Source organism: Falco peregrinus, chromosome 6, assembly GCF_023634155.1.
Source record: "Falco peregrinus isolate bFalPer1 chromosome 6, bFalPer1.pri, whole genome shotgun sequence".
Taxonomy (NCBI): domain Eukaryota; kingdom Metazoa; phylum Chordata; class Aves; order Falconiformes; family Falconidae; genus Falco; species Falco peregrinus.
The window spans coordinates 87,115,042-87,131,359 of NC_073726.1; the positions used below are offsets into that span (position 1 = coordinate 87,115,042).

Here is a 16,318-nt window from a genome sequence, read left to right on the forward strand (position 1 = left end):
GGCGGGGAGCGACGCCCCGCCCCCGCCCCGCGCCCCGCCCCCGCCCCGCGCCCCGGCCCCGCCCCGCGCCCGCCGGTAGCGCGCGGCGGGGCCCGCCATGAGGGTGAAGCTGTGCGGGGCGGCCGGCGGGCGGCTGGGGGTGCTGGCGGGCCTGGGCCGGAGCGGGGCGGCCGCCCTGCCGCTGCCCGGCTGCCTGCTCTACACGCGGACCGGCTCCGCGCCCCACCTCACCCACGACACCCTGCAGGAGGTGGGCGGCGTCCCGGCCGTGGCCCAGCTCGGCCTGCCCGCCCTGTGAGTACCGCGGCGCGGGGGGTGGGGGGCTCCGCGGCGCTGCAGGGGGCGGGCGGGCTGCTCGCCTTCCCGGTGCAAGGCCCCGTGTCCAGGTCGGTTGCTACCCCATCGAAGGGAGGTGGCGTGCCTGGGTGGAAAGCAGGTCAAGAGGCCTAGAGGGCGGCATCGTTTCTGAGCGTGTTTTGGCCAAACCCCTCTTAGCGACCTCACAGCCTTCTCCCCAGCAGAATAACCAGCTTTAGACAGAGCTAACTCTCAAAACGAGTTGGGTAAGTGGCAACTGAAAGGAAAAATTAACATCATAAAGCTTGGTAGAAGCTCTCCCCTCCCTAACTAGTGTAGTCGAGTGATGCACTAGTAATGCTCCCCAGAAAGTCACTGCGTGACTTCATGCTGTCCAGCAAGTTAGTGGTCACTGGTCGGTGTGGGTAAAAGCTCTGCCTTTTTGCCACGGAATTATGGCTCCCCTGGCACATAAGCTGTGATTCTCGAGCATCTTGTAAGCTGTGACTCGATGGTCGCTGGCATTTAGTTCTGTCTGTCCCTGCTTTGCTGCCTGATAGCTGGGTGGCAACTCTGGGTGCCTAAACCGATCCAAGTTCAGACAACACATCAGTATGGCAAAAGAAGCCTTAGTTATGAAACCACTGATCTTTCTTCACAGTTGTTTGCTTAATTAATGTGTTTCTGTATCTGGATGCAGGGCAGAACTTCATGATGTCCTGGAAGATTATAAAGAAGGAGCTGCAAAATTTATAGGTAAAGCATGCGTGTCTGCTTGCATGTCTGGAGTGATAATGCAGGTGGATCCCACTGGTGTGTTTCCAGGCAGTACAGTAGGCAGAAAGATTTAGGCGTAGGCTTTCCACATGTAGGCATTTTCTCACTCTAAGTGACACTAAGGAAGACTTGAAATAGTGTGTTGTCACTAGTATGGGCAGAAATCCTTCAAACAGGCTACAAAAATGCGTGGTTTTGCTTTATTTCTCTTTTTCTGCACCCAGCCTTCCCCTTGGGGGCTTCAGCACTGACTGGGATGGGCTCAGGCCAAAAGTTGAGACTAGAACTGAGAGAATTTTTACTGTAGCCCCCAGTCACTGCTGCAAATGAATCTTGCCAGGTGCAATTTCTGACTAATTTTGATGAGGAGAATTAGAAATTCTCATGAAATTGGCCTTTCCCATACAGCTGTTCAAATACATTTCCTGGGAGTATCTATCTGCTCAAGCTGGCTTTTTGATTCTTATAAAATAGTTGGTTTCATCTAAATATTTCCAAGAGGAGGTCTTCATCTAGTATGAAGAATAAACAGACAAAGCATCCCACATTAAATCAGTCTCAGCTGGTGGACACTTCTGCCTCTGAGCTATTGATGTTCTGAGAAGGTGTTAGGAGAAGAACCCATGTTGGATTTGCAGGAGCTTTGAGGAGCTAAAGAAGCAGGTGGAGAAGCTAATTTTTCTGCTGTTCTTTGTTCCTGTCAGTTTAGCAGCTGGACTGTACTTGCTCCCTGTATTATTCTTTCATTTTTTCCATGTTAAAGGGTCTGTTTTAGAAATAAACTCAGTTTTACCTATGGATAGCCAAACACAAAACAGTCAACATTGCCATAGTGCTTAGCTACTGCTCTGAGACGTAGTGATCTTCATCAGTCCCTGTACTCCATTCTTGGAGCAATTCTTGAATGAAGTCTTTACCTCGACACCTTGGTGGTAAGAATGAGTAAAGCAGCAGTTCCTGTGTTTGTGACTATTTTGGTTTTTCCTATCGTTGTTGTATCAGAGCAGTAAATGACCGCATGCATTGTGCAGCCAAGATCACTGTTGTCAGGCTCACGTGGTGAAGGAACCTGAACGCACAGCGAATGCAGAGTTAACATCTGTGTGAATATGTGTATCGTAGCCTGTATTTATATCTGGGGAGGTAGCTCAGAGAACTGGAGGATGATCAGCCCAGTCAGCAAGCATCTCTGGGACGCTTTGTTTGTCTGCAGATCTTGGGCTACATTGGGTGTAAGGTAAATCCTGTAAATCCTGTCAAAGTGATGGCATGTCTTTAATGTGTATAATTTAAGGACAGTTCTTTGTATATGGAATCTAGCGGACTTTGCAAGAAAAAACAACTTTTGAGTTGCTAATGCTTGTGTCAAAGCTGAGGTATTTTATGAATGTTTTGTATGTGTTAGTTGCACATAATTATGAATGTATAAAATAATGTAATTTATTATAATTTTTAAAAAAGTGATTAATAATTTCTCTCCTATATACAGAGACCAAGTTTTTCTTGGTGTTTTTTTTTTTTTAAAAAAAAGCACATCAAAATTTGGACATGCATTTCGCTATATAAGCAAAGTTATGGCTTGAATGTCCAAAGGAAGTTTACCCCCAACTTCTAGTAAGCCTTGACTGCATTTGGACAACTTATTCCTTCAAGAAAGATTGAAAGTCTCTTTATCTGAAACTTCTTGGAGGCTTCACCAGTTTCAGTGACGACCTGTGAAAACTGTATGACATTGAGATATACTGTCTAGCTTTCTGGTATTTGAAATCTCCAGTCTGGCAGGGGTGATAGATTTCTAATTTGTGTGGCTCATCTGTTCTCTCACTGTATGTTGTCCTGCCTTAAAAGTTCTAGGCTTGAGGTTGTTGCTTGGTTTAGGTTATGTCAAGTGTCAGATGTCTCCAGTGTATTAGTGAGTGGTCAAGGGAGTCAGCTGTTGGGTCTGCCAAATTCTAGTAGCAGGAGTATTAATCAAGAAGAAACATAAATAAATCTCAAAGGAGCTATGTAGGCTGCAGAACCAAAGGGTATTACTATTTGATGGTTTGTCCTGATGCTGCGCTCTTCCTCCCTGCAGCTAGTAAAAGGGGAAAAAGTCTGCCACCTTTGGTGTTGAGGGATCGAATGAACAATACTGTCTTTGTCAGAATGGATATACTTGTCAGTGGGAGAATACCCTGTTCCCTTCTGCAGATTTACAAACCACATCTTTGCATTAGCTTTGGTTCCTGAAACTACTCTCTGTCTGTCGCTCTGTTCCTAGGGATGCCAGACACGGTGCTGTACTGCTCCCTTCATGACCCGGTCACTCCCTGTCCATCTGGCTACAACACCAACAAGGTACAGTAACTATAAAGACTTGAAAGAGGCCACTTAAAGTTCCCAAAAGAAAGCTGTCAGTCTTCCCCTCACCTGCGTGCGTGTGCTTAGAAGGCCACAATATTTTTTGTTATGCTTTATAGAAAATTAAATCTTTGCACAAAAAAAGAATATCATGTATGTGCTCATACCTCCAACTAAATAAAGCTGCACACTTTTTACTTTTCAGTGTGCTCTCTGAACAGTTAAGTGGCAATTCAGATAGAAAGGGGAGCTCTGGACTCCCATGCTGTTGCGGTTAATATGGTAGTAAAAGAAAATACATATGTATTAGCTTCTATGTTGTACAAGCTTATGGTGATGCCACTGATAAGCAAACAAACTTGAACTCCTACGTGTGTATTTACAGTCTGCTACAGGCTAACAAAGAGGAAGAACTTAGTATTCCTGCAGGAAGGTGGCTTGGCAATCCAGGAGTGCGTAGCATTGTGGATGTTTGCCTGTTCCATCCCACAGGCACCCACCTTCCCTGTGTGGTCCCTGCACTACCTGTTGCCTGCCACAGCTTTGGCCTGGAGGGGCCACTCCTGGTACCTGCTCAGGTATGGGCAGTCCCAAGGCCTGTGTGGGTACAGCCAGGTTTGGTGAAAGGTCACTGAACGACAGAGGAGAGCTACTGCCATCCAGCTATCAGTGTGTATTCTTTGCTGCTGGGATCCAGGCTGAGTCCTGTCTCTGCAGGGAAGGAATTGCCTGAAGCTTGTCTCATCATTGTGCAGCTATCAGGTGATAGCAGTGAGCTAAGCCTGGGCGTTGCAGGTTTGATTTGACTTTTTTTTTTTTTAAGCTGGTGGAGATTTTTATCACCTTGTTGCAAGGCCTTCTGCAGCTGGCTCTGTGCTAACAAATACTTAGGAAAGCTTTTTGAAAGCAGTGAGACAGAAAGCTCTGGATTCTGTGCCAGAAAACCAGGCACAGGCTGGATTTAAATGATCATGGGGTAATGCTCAGTTCTCTAAGCCTTATGGCTATTTTATTTATTAAAGCGGCTTTTTTCCCCTGGAGAGCAGGATGAAGGTAACTAGACTTGATTACACTCTGTGCCCTTTGGCTTAATCACTTCTGACTTTCCTCCGCCTGCTTGCACCAGCTGTTCCTCGATGCTCTCACATAAGAAGCAGCAGGAAGTAACTGGCCAACATGCTGCTGCAGCACAACATACAGCTGCTGTGTTCCAGTTGCTCTGCAGGTGCTAATTTGGGATCTCCTTCCTTTAGAGTTGCTTTTCTTCTTTTTTTTTTTTTTATGGGAAATTTACAAAATTATTATTACTTTGGAGACTTCTGTCTGTTTCTTTGTTATTCAAATTTAGTGAAATTAGCTGATGAGGCCAAAAGTAATCAGGAGAGATGGATGGACAACAGATATGTAGTGTATTTGATTTGCGCAATCCTTCTAGTTTTTGTGGAGACCAGACCAAAAAAAATACTCTGCTCATATTTTTTGCATCAGCTGATCGAATTCAGTTTGTGAATTAGTATGCATGAGAACTGTGCTGCTTAATCTGTCTGTCTGGCATAGGCTAGGAGAATGTGTTTAAACCCTCAAATCCCAAAAAGTCCACATATCACTTCAAGCTATAAGCTATTTCTGGTAGCTGAAAACGGTTCCTCATTTAAGAAAGCACTAAGGGAGCTGCAGATGAAAAGAGCTGACTTCTAAAGGGCTCGAGACTATTACTTAACCTCCTTGAATACTCCTTTAAAATTTTGGAGCAGCAATGTTGCAAGTGTAACAATAATACAACACAAAAGCAACTGCCAAGCTGCACTCACAGGTTAATTACAGATTCTGCAGAATAGGAATAAACGTGGTAGCGTGCATAGTTGCAGTGGCTGGAGAAATATTTTGTGAATCTAAATGTTCAGTGAATTGAATGGTGACATCTGCCAGCCCAGAGGTGTTCAGGTAACATAACCTCTCTATGCAGGTGCTTTTGTCTTGCTTTAAAATCAAAATCTTTCAAGGGTAACATGGTAACAAGGAAGATGGAGACCCATGTGTGTACGCAGAATGGAAAGCATATGAAGAGACTGAGAAGACTTTGTGTGAAATCCTAATGAGTTACCTGCCATTTCTTACATTAGCTTGGTTTGAAAGCTGTGCTTGGTGTTTCAATCGCTTCTTAAGTGGCTGGATTCGGGGCCTAAAATAAAATCGGATTCTGAGATTGAATTGCCTAACAACCTTTTGTATTCTTCCTGGTTATATCTGTGTAGTTTATATATAAAGATATATTTAAATGGATGGTATGAATTCACTGCTTGGAAGAGGAAATAGTTTTTTGGGTTTGCATTGGGTACAGAAAACCAGTGAGCTGTATTTCCCATTGCAGCCTTTGCCACTTTTTATGAGATGACAACAGAAGTTTGATGAGAATTAAATCTCTCTTTTTTTATTTTTTCCAAATCTGCCACTAATTTGTGTGATGATAGGCCAGCTGCTCTATCTCAGAGACTTGTAAACATGTGGAGAAGTCGCTGTGTCGAGTGTGATGGTTTCACCAAAGAGTATCCCAGAAATCCCAGTTCAGTTATTTATTTCCTTTCACTCATTGTGCCAAGTGCAGCTGATTATCTGAGCCGTGCTTCTGGAGAACTTATCGATGAAGTATCGTTCCAGTATCTGGTGTTTCACCAGAACAATTCCTTCTCCCCTTTGACCATGAAGATCTGTTAACCTTTGTGACTAGTGTTCATCCCTATTCTTCCTTGATAGACGGTGTCCTTGTGGGGAAGCTCGGGGCGTATGGAAGTGACAGCTTCCAAGTTCATGGACATCCAGCGGGCCATCCAGCCAGACTGGTTCCAGTGCATCTCTGATGGAGACACTATTTCTGGTGAAGCTGGCAGAAAAAGAGCCAAGAAGTCTGTGGATAGGTCACTTTCCTTCCTGGATGTATGTCTTCAGCTGCTAGAAAAATCACCGGTAAGATCCCTGAAATATCAGGGCAGTAGCACCGCAGCTGCTTTTCAGTCTGTGCTGCATCCTGGGCATTTTTTTCCTGATTTTTTTTCCACTTTTGGACTTCAGTGCATTTTTTTCCCCACTTACCTTCATGCTATATACATGGGCAAAGTAGGATCTTCTCATTCAGACTGAGAAAACCCATCTTTTTTCTCTGAAGCCCCCTCAGTTCCAAGTGAGGGGGGACTTGCTAAAATTTGCCAGTGCTATTCTTTATTTCTTCCCACAGCTTTGAAAATTCCCCCCTTTTTGGTGAAAGGGAACATACTATCCGAGTCTGTACTACAAAGGAAAATGGGTGACAGCAGCTGATACTGGCATTCCCTGAAAAGCAATTAATTTCAAAATCTGGTGTCTGACAGCCAGGATAATGGCACCTGCTTTGTATTCTGCACTGACACATGTAGTGCTGAGGGGCCATCTATAAAAAGCCACGTACAAAGATGTTCTGTGGTTATTGCCTTCTATAGGGAGGTGGAAAGAATGGCACCAAAATTCACAGTGAGTTAGTGTCGAGGTAAGGAGCAGAATCTTGTCTCTCTTAATCCCATTTCTACCGTACACTGTTTTGTGGGGAGTAGTCTTACATGGATGAAACACTGTGGCTCTGGCAAGTTCCTGGGAATGCAGGGCACCTGGAAACTGGGCTGTGAGATGTCTTGTGTGTCTTTGGCAGAGCGTGCTCTAATGCTTGTGGCTTTCTCCTGGGCCAGGAACTACAAGGAAGTGTGATGTTTGGGGCAATTGAAGGTGGAGATATCTTGGAAGAGAGGCTCAGATCAGCCAGGGAGACTGCCAAGCGACCGGTGGGTGGCTTTCTGCTAGACGGTTTTCAGGGATGTGCCATGGCCAAAGAGACCAAGTTGAAACTGATAGCTTCTGTCACAGCAGAACTGCCAGAGGATAAACCAAGGTAAGTTGTGTGGGCAACATCCCAAGAAGTCCATCTGTCCTATCATGAGGAGTGTCTGCAGGCTGCTGTGCAGTGTCACTGTGGGAAATAATCACTGTATTGCATAGCTCTGCTCGTGTGCCAGGCTGCATAAATTCTACCCCTGTCAGGCTGCAGTCTTCAACCTCTGTCTCAATTTCTAGCTGAAGCTGGGCTCACGCTGTGGCTTTGAGTATTCTCTACGTTTAGAGAATAATCAAGGTTTTAGTTCAGGTAACCTTTACTTATTTTAGGGAGAATTACAGGTAGGGTATGTCTGTGCTGCTTGCATTTGGCTTCCGAGGCCATGGCTTGCCTGAAGTTCAGCTCAAACAAGAGCATTCTTACCAAGCTATCTTACAGGAACCTTTTCTCAGAAAAACTGTCATGTTTCCAGTTCTCTCTGGCCTGAACTGGAGGAGAGCAGAAAGGGGTGATGACAGAACGAGCCGGTGCTTACACGATCTTACAGCAGCCAACTCTGCCCTAGTGCCTGAGCCTGTGAGCTACCAGGGGGTGGCACAGCCTGGCCCAGAACAAGTATGTTCTCTGCTTGGACTGGCATAATGTGCAGATCGTTGTGTGTTCTATTAGTTATGCCTGTTAGATCCATGCCAGAGACTGGACAGGAGTGGCAGCTTTCTTGTATCTTCTAAATGACTAACAGTAAATAAAGACTTCCAGAAAATATGTGCTAATATTTGCTAGTGGTTCAGAAGTGGAGGGCTTGCTTAAAGTTGGGTTGAGCTTGCTGGCTTTTGCATGGGTTGCTTTTAGAAGAGCAGCTGCGACAGAAGTGGTATGGGTGCTTTTTTTTTTTTTTCATCGTTTCCTGAGGAGTGACTCGGGCCGCGTTGTCTTTCTGCTGCCCTCTGCTAGCTAAGCATTGCTCTGACTTAATGGTGTTCAAAAGGAAATTAAATGCGAAAGCATGTGTCTGGTGTTGCCGTTTGTTCATGCTTAGCGATACCTGGGGTTTGAATTTTCCTGACAATTAGAAGGCTTGCTGTGTTGTTGCCGTTCTGTCTGGCTGAGCTACTTAAAAGATCCCCCGGGAGCAATAGAGTCCAATCTGCTCAGCTAACCTTAGTGGCTACCAGTGCATCTGCCTCATCTATCAAATAGTTTGCTTTTCGGGTTAAGACAGGCATTTCTGACCTCTTTGTTGGAAGAAAGCTGGTTAGCCCTAGGGGCTCTTGTAATTCACCTCAAGTGAATTTCAGACAATTCTGTTTTCCTGAATCACCCTTGCCATTCTGGCTGGAGAAGTTGTTTTGCAATTGTGTTCTATCCCAATATGAAAATCTGTAGAAGACAAACGCTTTCTGTGCTTCACCTAAGAAGCGTCTGATTTTTGTGTGATGGTGAAATGATCTTATGAATGTGCTCTTGAGTGTCCTTTCACGTACCTAAAGATGCTGAAGTCTCTTGGTAAAATTTATTTTCCTTCTCAATAGCATCAGAACCCTTGCAAGAACAAATGCTTGTCCTTCCCTGTGCAGAGATAAGCTTTAGCAAGGGTTTTGATCATATATGCAGAGCTACTGATTTAGCTATTGAGTATCATTTTCTCCCTGCCATGAGTGCCTGAAACATAAGACACTTAGGCTGTAAACTTCTCCCGTCCTTATTCTGTGCTCATCAATTTAATTGGAGTACTTAGAAAAGTGACTAAAAATGGCACCTTGTGACTTCATTTATCAGCCCCTGTGTATTTTCCTAATTATCTGTTTAGATCATTGCCCTACATTAGCTTCTACTGCTGTCAGCCCAGCCATGCACCTGCAGGAGAGCAGGCACTGCTCTATTCTCTTCTGCCTCACTCACCCTCGGGGAAGCTGCCAGCTAAATCTGGCTAACAGCAGGATCTCTATTACCATTGATAGCAATCCAGCTGGGCTCTTCCTGGCTCTTAATGCCATGTCCCAGGAGATGTTACAGCCCAGGTTTCTGGATAAATCATTTGAGCAGCTAAGAGTGTAAAGAGGAGGGAAGAATAAAGCAAGGAACTTTCTCTTTTCAGCGACATTTGTTACTAGTGCATTCTCCTCTAGGTAGTTCTCCAAGTGCTGTATGGTATGTCTGTCAGTCACCTGAAGGACTGTATCTTTGACCAGCTGTTTGCTGCTGTCTCTGCTGCTTTTGAGCAAGTCTTTTTAGACTGTCCCCTAAACAGTTACCCAGCAAAGGGGTCCGTGTGTCTGGAAAGTGCTGTTTCCCCTGGGGCACAAACATGACTAAGGAAAATGTCTGCTCTATGGCATAGATACTAGGTGAATTTTGAATCTAAGTGAACTTAAGTGTGTGAAAGAAACCAAAAAACTTCCAAAATAATGAACAGAATGATTTTTTATTTTTTTTTCCTGCAGTGAATGGGGGATTATTGCTGTCTTCCACATGGCAGATAAAGAAAAGCCTGCTAGGTACTGGCTAGGTTGGAGATGGGGAGGTGGAAGCGCGCAGGATTCTGAGCGGTGACTGCCATACCCACTTGCCTTCTGATTAGCAGTTGCAGGGATAAGCTACACATACTGCACGTATCTCTTCCTTCAGGTGCCTGCTTGCTTCTTCTACTCGGAATATTCTAGATTTTTCTTCTTGCGTGTCTCTTACAGAATCATCCATGGCATAGGCAAACCAGATGAAGTGATTGAGTGCATTGAAAGGGGAGTGGACATTTTTGAGAGCTTTTTTCCCTTCCAAGTGACAGAGCGAGGCTGTGCCCTGGTTTTCAGTTACGACTGCCGTTCAGATCCTGAAGCAGCAGGTAGGCTTCTTGGTGGTCATGATAATTTCTTACTGTGTCAGCCCGTATTGTGGCAAGTGTAGTTCATGCTTTGGAGGAATCTGTGTTTGGGGGTTTCATGTCTGAAATAAGTGCAGTAACCACTGGAAACACTGGGATTACACTGTCAAGTGTTGCTTTTGAAGGTGGAGCATTTTGGTGTGAAACCTCGTGAGGCAAACTTGAGGCCTCAACCTTGGGTCTGATGTCTGATTAGCCAAACCATACTCCATTATTTCTTAAATACTTAGTGAATAGAGGGGGGTTTTTTTTGACACCATTGGCAAATTTTCTGTTACTGTTAACAGTGAAAGTTGGACCTGATAAGTGGGGATCTAAAATACTTGATCTCTAGAATTTACTGAGTATATGTCTGTTTTAGTAACGTATTTCTGCAGTCCCTTCTTCTTTCTAGCTGACAAAAGTTAGGGATCCGTTTTTGGGGGGAGCTTTTCCCTCTGCATTCATCAGTTCATATCAAAACAAAAAGATGTTCATAACTCATCACCTCATTACGCTGTGAGATGGAAGCATGTGTATCACCCATTAAAGCATCTATCAAATGTGTTTCAAGCAACCATTTTGTTTTGGCATATTACATGTCTTTAATACAGAAAAACATTTTACATTTCTCCTCCTGGGTAGAACCTATCGGCTCTTCATGCCTGGGTAATTCAAAACCAGCTGAATAGAATAGAATGGAACATCTTGTTTCTTTGTGCTGGCTGCTGTGGTTTTTTTAACCCTTCTCTTTGTTTGTTGTTCTTTACCTTGTCTCACCTTATTCTTAAATCATAACATTCTGGGTAAGGGCAATTTCTTGGTTCTGTGTCTGTTTGACACTCAGCAGACATGGATTGTGCAAACAGTAATACTGATGTTTCCAGACATCTTATGCTTAATGCAAACCTACAAAATTATGGGCTGATTTTTTTATTTTTAAGATAGACTGCCAAAAAGGCAGAGGTGGAATCTAAATCTTCTGCATTAGTGCTACCAACCTCTTTTGATTCAGATTGTTTAAAAAAAAAAAAAAAGCATCTAAATCTCTGAGCCTGATGACAGCATGGAGAGTAGAATGATTGAATGCAGATGAGTTGCCTGTACTCTAGAAAAATCTCAATAAAACCAATTTGTTCAGGTGGTTGCATTCTATTCAGCATGCAGTTCAGACTGGAAATATTTTTGACATTTTATTAAGAATTCAGCTCAGTAGAGCAGCAAAAAGTTATACTGTTGTTTCAGTTCTAACCCTTCATTAGGTTTAGTAGATTAGTTTTCACTTGTCTCTTGCTGTTTTAATCCTCTAAAATTGTATTTGCGTTAACTAACCTATGACAATTAAAGAAACACAGTTGCTTACCATAAACGTTGGAAACTTGTGGCAGTTTTCATCTAACAAGAGTAGCAGGAATACCTGCTGTAAGGTTGCTGCCCTTTCTCTGCCCTTGCTGTCTGTCCATAAAAGGCTGTTGTCTTTATTTAAAACAGTTTTAAAACAAAATGGGGCCCAGGACCTGGAGAAGGGCGGTGCTGAAGAAGACCAGGATGAAATTTCCAGAGCTGACCCAGAAATGACACCATTTGAGATACCTCTGAAGGACAAAAGGTACATGAGTTTGTGAGGAGGGTACCTGCAACTGCACCACAAAATATGCTGAGTTTATCCTCTGTATTTGAGTGCACGGGGTCAGTAGCTGGATAGGAGACTTCATAAAACATGAATGTGTTGAAGACAGTGCTTCTGGACATTGAATGGAGGAGTCCGGGACAATCGTTCTAGCTTGTTATCAGGCAACAGTGTATGGCTGAAAGCGCTATCTAGTTGCATTTATCCATGGATCAATGGATCATTTATCCAGAAGACATACTGTGGTCATAACTGTGCCAGCTGAAAGTCAGTACGTTCACAAAGGTTGTCTGGGGATCATTTTGGTCTTCCGCATCTAACGTGGGTCACCTTGAGATGCTAGATTTTATTTAACCTATTGAGAGCCTCTACCTTCTGGCTCTGTTTGGGCAGCTGCAGAGCAATTCTGCAACTTCTGGATACTACGCAAAAACTTTGGCCGGGGTTACCACTTGTACTTCTTTTTTTTTTTTTCCACAGCTGCCTCTAGGCTGTTTGAGTAGATAATTTGTGTCGCTGCGGTAGATCCTCTCTCCATTTTGTGAGACTGGGCCATCTCACAGTAGAGGGGAATACAGTTTTGTGAACAGTGGAATGAGTAAATCCTTGTTTTGGATAGCTTCCTTCTTCACAGAGTGTGTGATAGCTAGTGAGGTGTGTCTTGTGCTACAGCTTTTCTGTCAGGGAAGGCACAGGTAAGGCCTCTCTGCTGCTAGCTGTGATTTAGTCCAAGTTATCATCTGACTTCAGATGTGTGACCTTTTGGCTCTGTAGTGAGTTCTGGCATGATATTTGAAGTCCTTAGTGCCAGTGGTGGTCTTAGATGTCAACACATCTTACAGCAACTGGATTCAGGACTTCAAAATTCAGATCCCTGCAAAAGGCCATGTGGTAACTGGATATTCTTTACTGCTTGAATGGGTCTTCTTACCTTGATGTTATCCAACACTGCTTCCTCCTTAGATACCAAGATGATTTTGGTCCTTTGCTGGAAGGATGCACCTGTTACTGTTGTCAGAGGCATAGTCGCGCCTACGTCCATCACCTCCTTGTGACCAATGAGTTGTTGGCTGGTGTCCTGCTCATGATGCACAACTTCCAGCACTACTTCAGTTTCTTCAGTGCCATACGGGATGCCTTAAGAGACAATAAACTGGATCATCTGAAGAATCTTGTCTTCAGGCAGGCGCTTCAAGGCCCAGCAAATGCGAAGCCAGACCAGTGAGTTCACAGAGGAGAGAGGAGGTTGCGGGCTACATCCCTATCCAGTGGGACTGTGTGAGGTGTACTGCCAGCAGGGTCCCCTGGACCGCTTAGTGGTAAAACGCCTGCCTTCCTGAAGGGAATTGAAGGGACATTTGAAGATCATCTCACTTCCTGGTGGGGAAGGAAGATCTTATTCAAATGTCCCTTTCGGTTAATTGGCTTGGTGCATTTTTGGGGTATGCAAGAGCCTGAACAGCGCGCGAGACCAGCATGGATAGCTTTTACAGTTACTGTTGGTTTTCCATGTGGAAGGACTGAATTACTGAACTTGCGGTTGAAGAAGCAGCAGGGCATATACTTAAAATTAACCCAGCTGCCTGGAGGCTCAGCAGCTGTTTGGGACTCTCATTCCGTACCCAACGGTTATTACAGGTAATTATTTTTCTAGCAAATCCTAGTGGTATTGTTGTCCCATCGTGGAGCTCCTTGATGAGAGATCCTGCCTCAGTCTTAACACACTCTTCCTTGTGGCTGTTGCCAGCATCTGTCCCTGAAAAGAGCTGACTGGAAGAGCTGCTGTGTTTGGTGGCACAAGGGACTGGATGTGTACTTCTCTCTTGGGCCACCTGCAGTGCAGGATGTTCTCTGGGCCAGAAGGAGGCCCTTGGCCTCAGCCAGGCCTTGACAGCCCTTGCCTCAGGGGTGCTAGTCTGTGACATTAGAGCCAGAAAGAAGAGAAAGTGTTTAATCCATGTCCTGCTATAGAGTTGTTTTTTGTTTTTTTTTTTTACTCTGTACCCTTTCACCTGTATGGACTAAGATTTCACTCCTGCGCTAGCATGTGGATGATAATGAAAGTACCACTCCTTGCAGCTGTCCCAGCACTGATCAAATACCAGGCTACACAAACATCCGCGTGGGATGGAGCTGTGGAAGAGATGTATTGCAGGAAAAGGTGTTTGGATTCTTGTGGTTCCCTGTTTTAAAATATGACTTAGTTACGTCATGTTCCTCTTACTCGGCTTTTTTCTTAACGCCTCTTGCTTTGGAATCCTGGATTGATTCATTTTATGTTACAAAGCAACAATTAAAATTGTTTTTCTAATTACACTGGCTCCTCAATGTGTGATAGAGGTGGTGTACCACAGAGCTTGAGCGCACTGTTCCAAGAAGATGTCTCCTGGAAACTTGACCTAGCAGCCTGATGGAGGACAGTGAGTCATCTAGGAGTAGGATCCTATCACAGAGCAGGGCTCCAAATAATTTGTTTCAAAAGAATGCCATAATTGACCTGGAAGTGTTAAAGACACTGTCCCTTTCCCTGTAAGAACTCTACTACCTGAATTAAATTTTAAAAAATACTGCAGTTAAAGTTGCTGACCACAAAGCAATTAAGGATAATCTGCAGTTTGTTCTTCACCATTTCTTTAATGTTGCAAAACTTTAATATCTCACATCAGAGCGGCTTTACTGTAAAATAAAAGGAGGTTTTATCATCCCTGACAGCGCTGCCTGTGCATCCCTATCTCCTTGGGCAGCTACGCAGTGGGCTCGGAGTCCTTTCTGCCATTCCAGCCTTATCCACTGTGTTACCCTTACTATATTTCTGTTCCACAGGAGCCTAAAGAAATGGTGCAAAGACTGCTTTACTTTTATCTTTAAACAGAGATTATGGAGAATAGTTCAGCTACAGAAACTACATAAAATACGGGACACGTGCTCCAAGAAGTACTTTATGATTGTCAGTGTTGATGCAGCACCGGGAAACTTGGAAACCGTATCCTGCATACACATGTGAGGTCTGCCTACCCTAAAGGGCAGGGAATTCTAATGAAACAAAAATCTTTTATCCTTCTTTCAAGAGGGACCGCAGGATGTGGTAGTGTTGGACCTTGCAATGCTTGTTGCTGCAGTGTCCATTTCTACAATGTTGCAAATGTCAGTGCAAAACCTAATGGGGGACGGGACGCTGGACATGGACAGACAGTGACCATCTTAAAATGTCTCATTTGCTGATGCTTTCATACCCACGTGCTCAAAATCACCAAAATGTATGAGTCAGCCCAACACTCGGGCACCAAGATGCTTGTGTTCAAGAGGCCTGTCAGGGATGCTCTGTGAAGATGTGGAAGGCTATACGTCCTCGTGTAGCCTGCATTCGTTGATTGGTAGCCTTATTACTAGTTTTGGAAGTGCCATTTTGTACCCTTTGGGAGCTAGCTGTGATCAGTCTCCCCATCCTGCCCCACCTGTATGAATCATTAGGATTTACTCGTTTTTCCTTGTCTCCCAACCTGGTTGTCCTGAGAAGCTGCATGTAGCTGTACTGGAGTCTTGGTGACCTGCTAAACTAAGTGCCAGTTAACGTGCCATTCTCATTAACCCTTCTGTTCTCCCTTCTGACCTTCCAGTTGTCCTGTACTGTGTTCCTGTTTGTTCTCCAGTCGTACCGACCAGGCTTTCCTGCTGCAGTTCTCTGCCTAGCTCGTGCGTGTGTGTATGTGTGTCCCAGAGCTGCACAAAGCACGCAATTTCCTAATGGGCAAAATTTGACTGACTACATCTACTCATTATCTGACAAACACATAACAAGCTGCACTAACCCTGAAACAGCCTTAATGTGTTGTATTTACACACGTTTTCAATCTGTCAGTCCTCCTAGTTCACATAGTAAAAATTAAGCAACGTTTTTCATGGGTTTTTTTATTTTATTTCCAAGCAGACATCTAATTTCTTTCAGGAACAGAATTCTTGCCCTAATATGGGCAAGAAAGCTACAGAAAGAAAACTAAACTTTCCAAGAAGTGAAAATTGAAATTAATCAGGAGTGGAAAAATTTCTGTGCTGTTAACTTAGCACAGAGACAGCAAAAACATCTTTGACTGCCATCCATCCCCAAATGGCAGAATACAAGGGAGCAGAGCAGAATGCAAAAGAGATGGTGTGTTACAAAAACATTAGACCCTTGAACATCTTTCCCTTAGCAACTTCTAGTGTAACCCTCCCCTTGATAAAGAAAAATCTTTCATGCTCCTCTGTTTCTGATGACAATAACTGTCAGGGCCACATCTGAAATGCTTTTCTGACCACTTCATTGGTATTCTGCTCAGTCACTTACCCCTTTCAGAGCTATTTTAATATTGCAGACCCTTTAGCAGTTTCAAATATACGCTTTAAAATGTGTTAAGGAAAAAAAAAAATACCAAATTCATTTATCACAAAAATGTTTTCTCCTTTCCTTCAGGTATGTAATTTCTTCCCCCACACACTCACCTACCCCATCCATCCTCTAAATTACTCAGACACGGGGTCCATGGCAGGCTGTGTCAAGTCTTGTCTGCTTTTC

General features: G+C 44.1%; 1 protein-coding gene across 2 annotated transcripts; it reads left to right on the forward strand.

Annotated features, from left to right (window-relative positions):
* The first annotated feature begins 53 nt into the window (after window positions 1–53).
* QTRT2 (queuine tRNA-ribosyltransferase accessory subunit 2) lies at window positions 54–14,080 on the forward strand. 2 transcript variants are annotated; one of them, XM_055807104.1, is made up of 8 exons: window positions 54–294; window positions 998–1,053; window positions 3,338–3,414; window positions 6,172–6,381; window positions 7,134–7,333; window positions 9,967–10,118; window positions 11,628–11,745; window positions 12,730–14,080. In XM_055807104.1, the coding sequence occupies exons 1-8, from the start codon at window positions 98–100 to the stop codon at window positions 12,989–12,991; spliced, it is 1,272 nt and encodes a 423-aa protein (XP_055663079.1). In that variant the 5' UTR covers window positions 54–97; the 3' UTR covers window positions 12,992–14,080. The 2 variants fall into 2 exon arrangements, with proteins under 2 accessions (XP_055663079.1, XP_027645129.1); XM_027789328.2 differs by lacking the exons at window positions 54–294; window positions 998–1,053 and adding an exon at window positions 1,101–2,006.
* The last annotated feature ends 2,238 nt before the right edge of the window (window positions 14,081–16,318 follow it).

What these genes read in the sequence shown, in the direction of transcription:
- QTRT2 (XM_055807104.1), top strand. Translation starts at nt 98, where the DNA reads ATGAGGGTGAAGCTGTGCGGGGCGGCCGGCGGGCGGCTGGGGGTGCTG. An exon ending in AGCTGCTAGAAAAATCACCG is followed by an intron (nt 6,382 to 7,133) that starts GTAAGATCCCTG and finishes CTCCTGGGCCAG; the next exon opens with GAACTACAAGGAAGTGTGAT. An exon ending in CTGCCAGAGGATAAACCAAG is followed by an intron (nt 7,334 to 9,966) that starts GTAAGTTGTGTG and finishes TGTCTCTTACAG; the next exon opens with AATCATCCATGGCATAGGCA.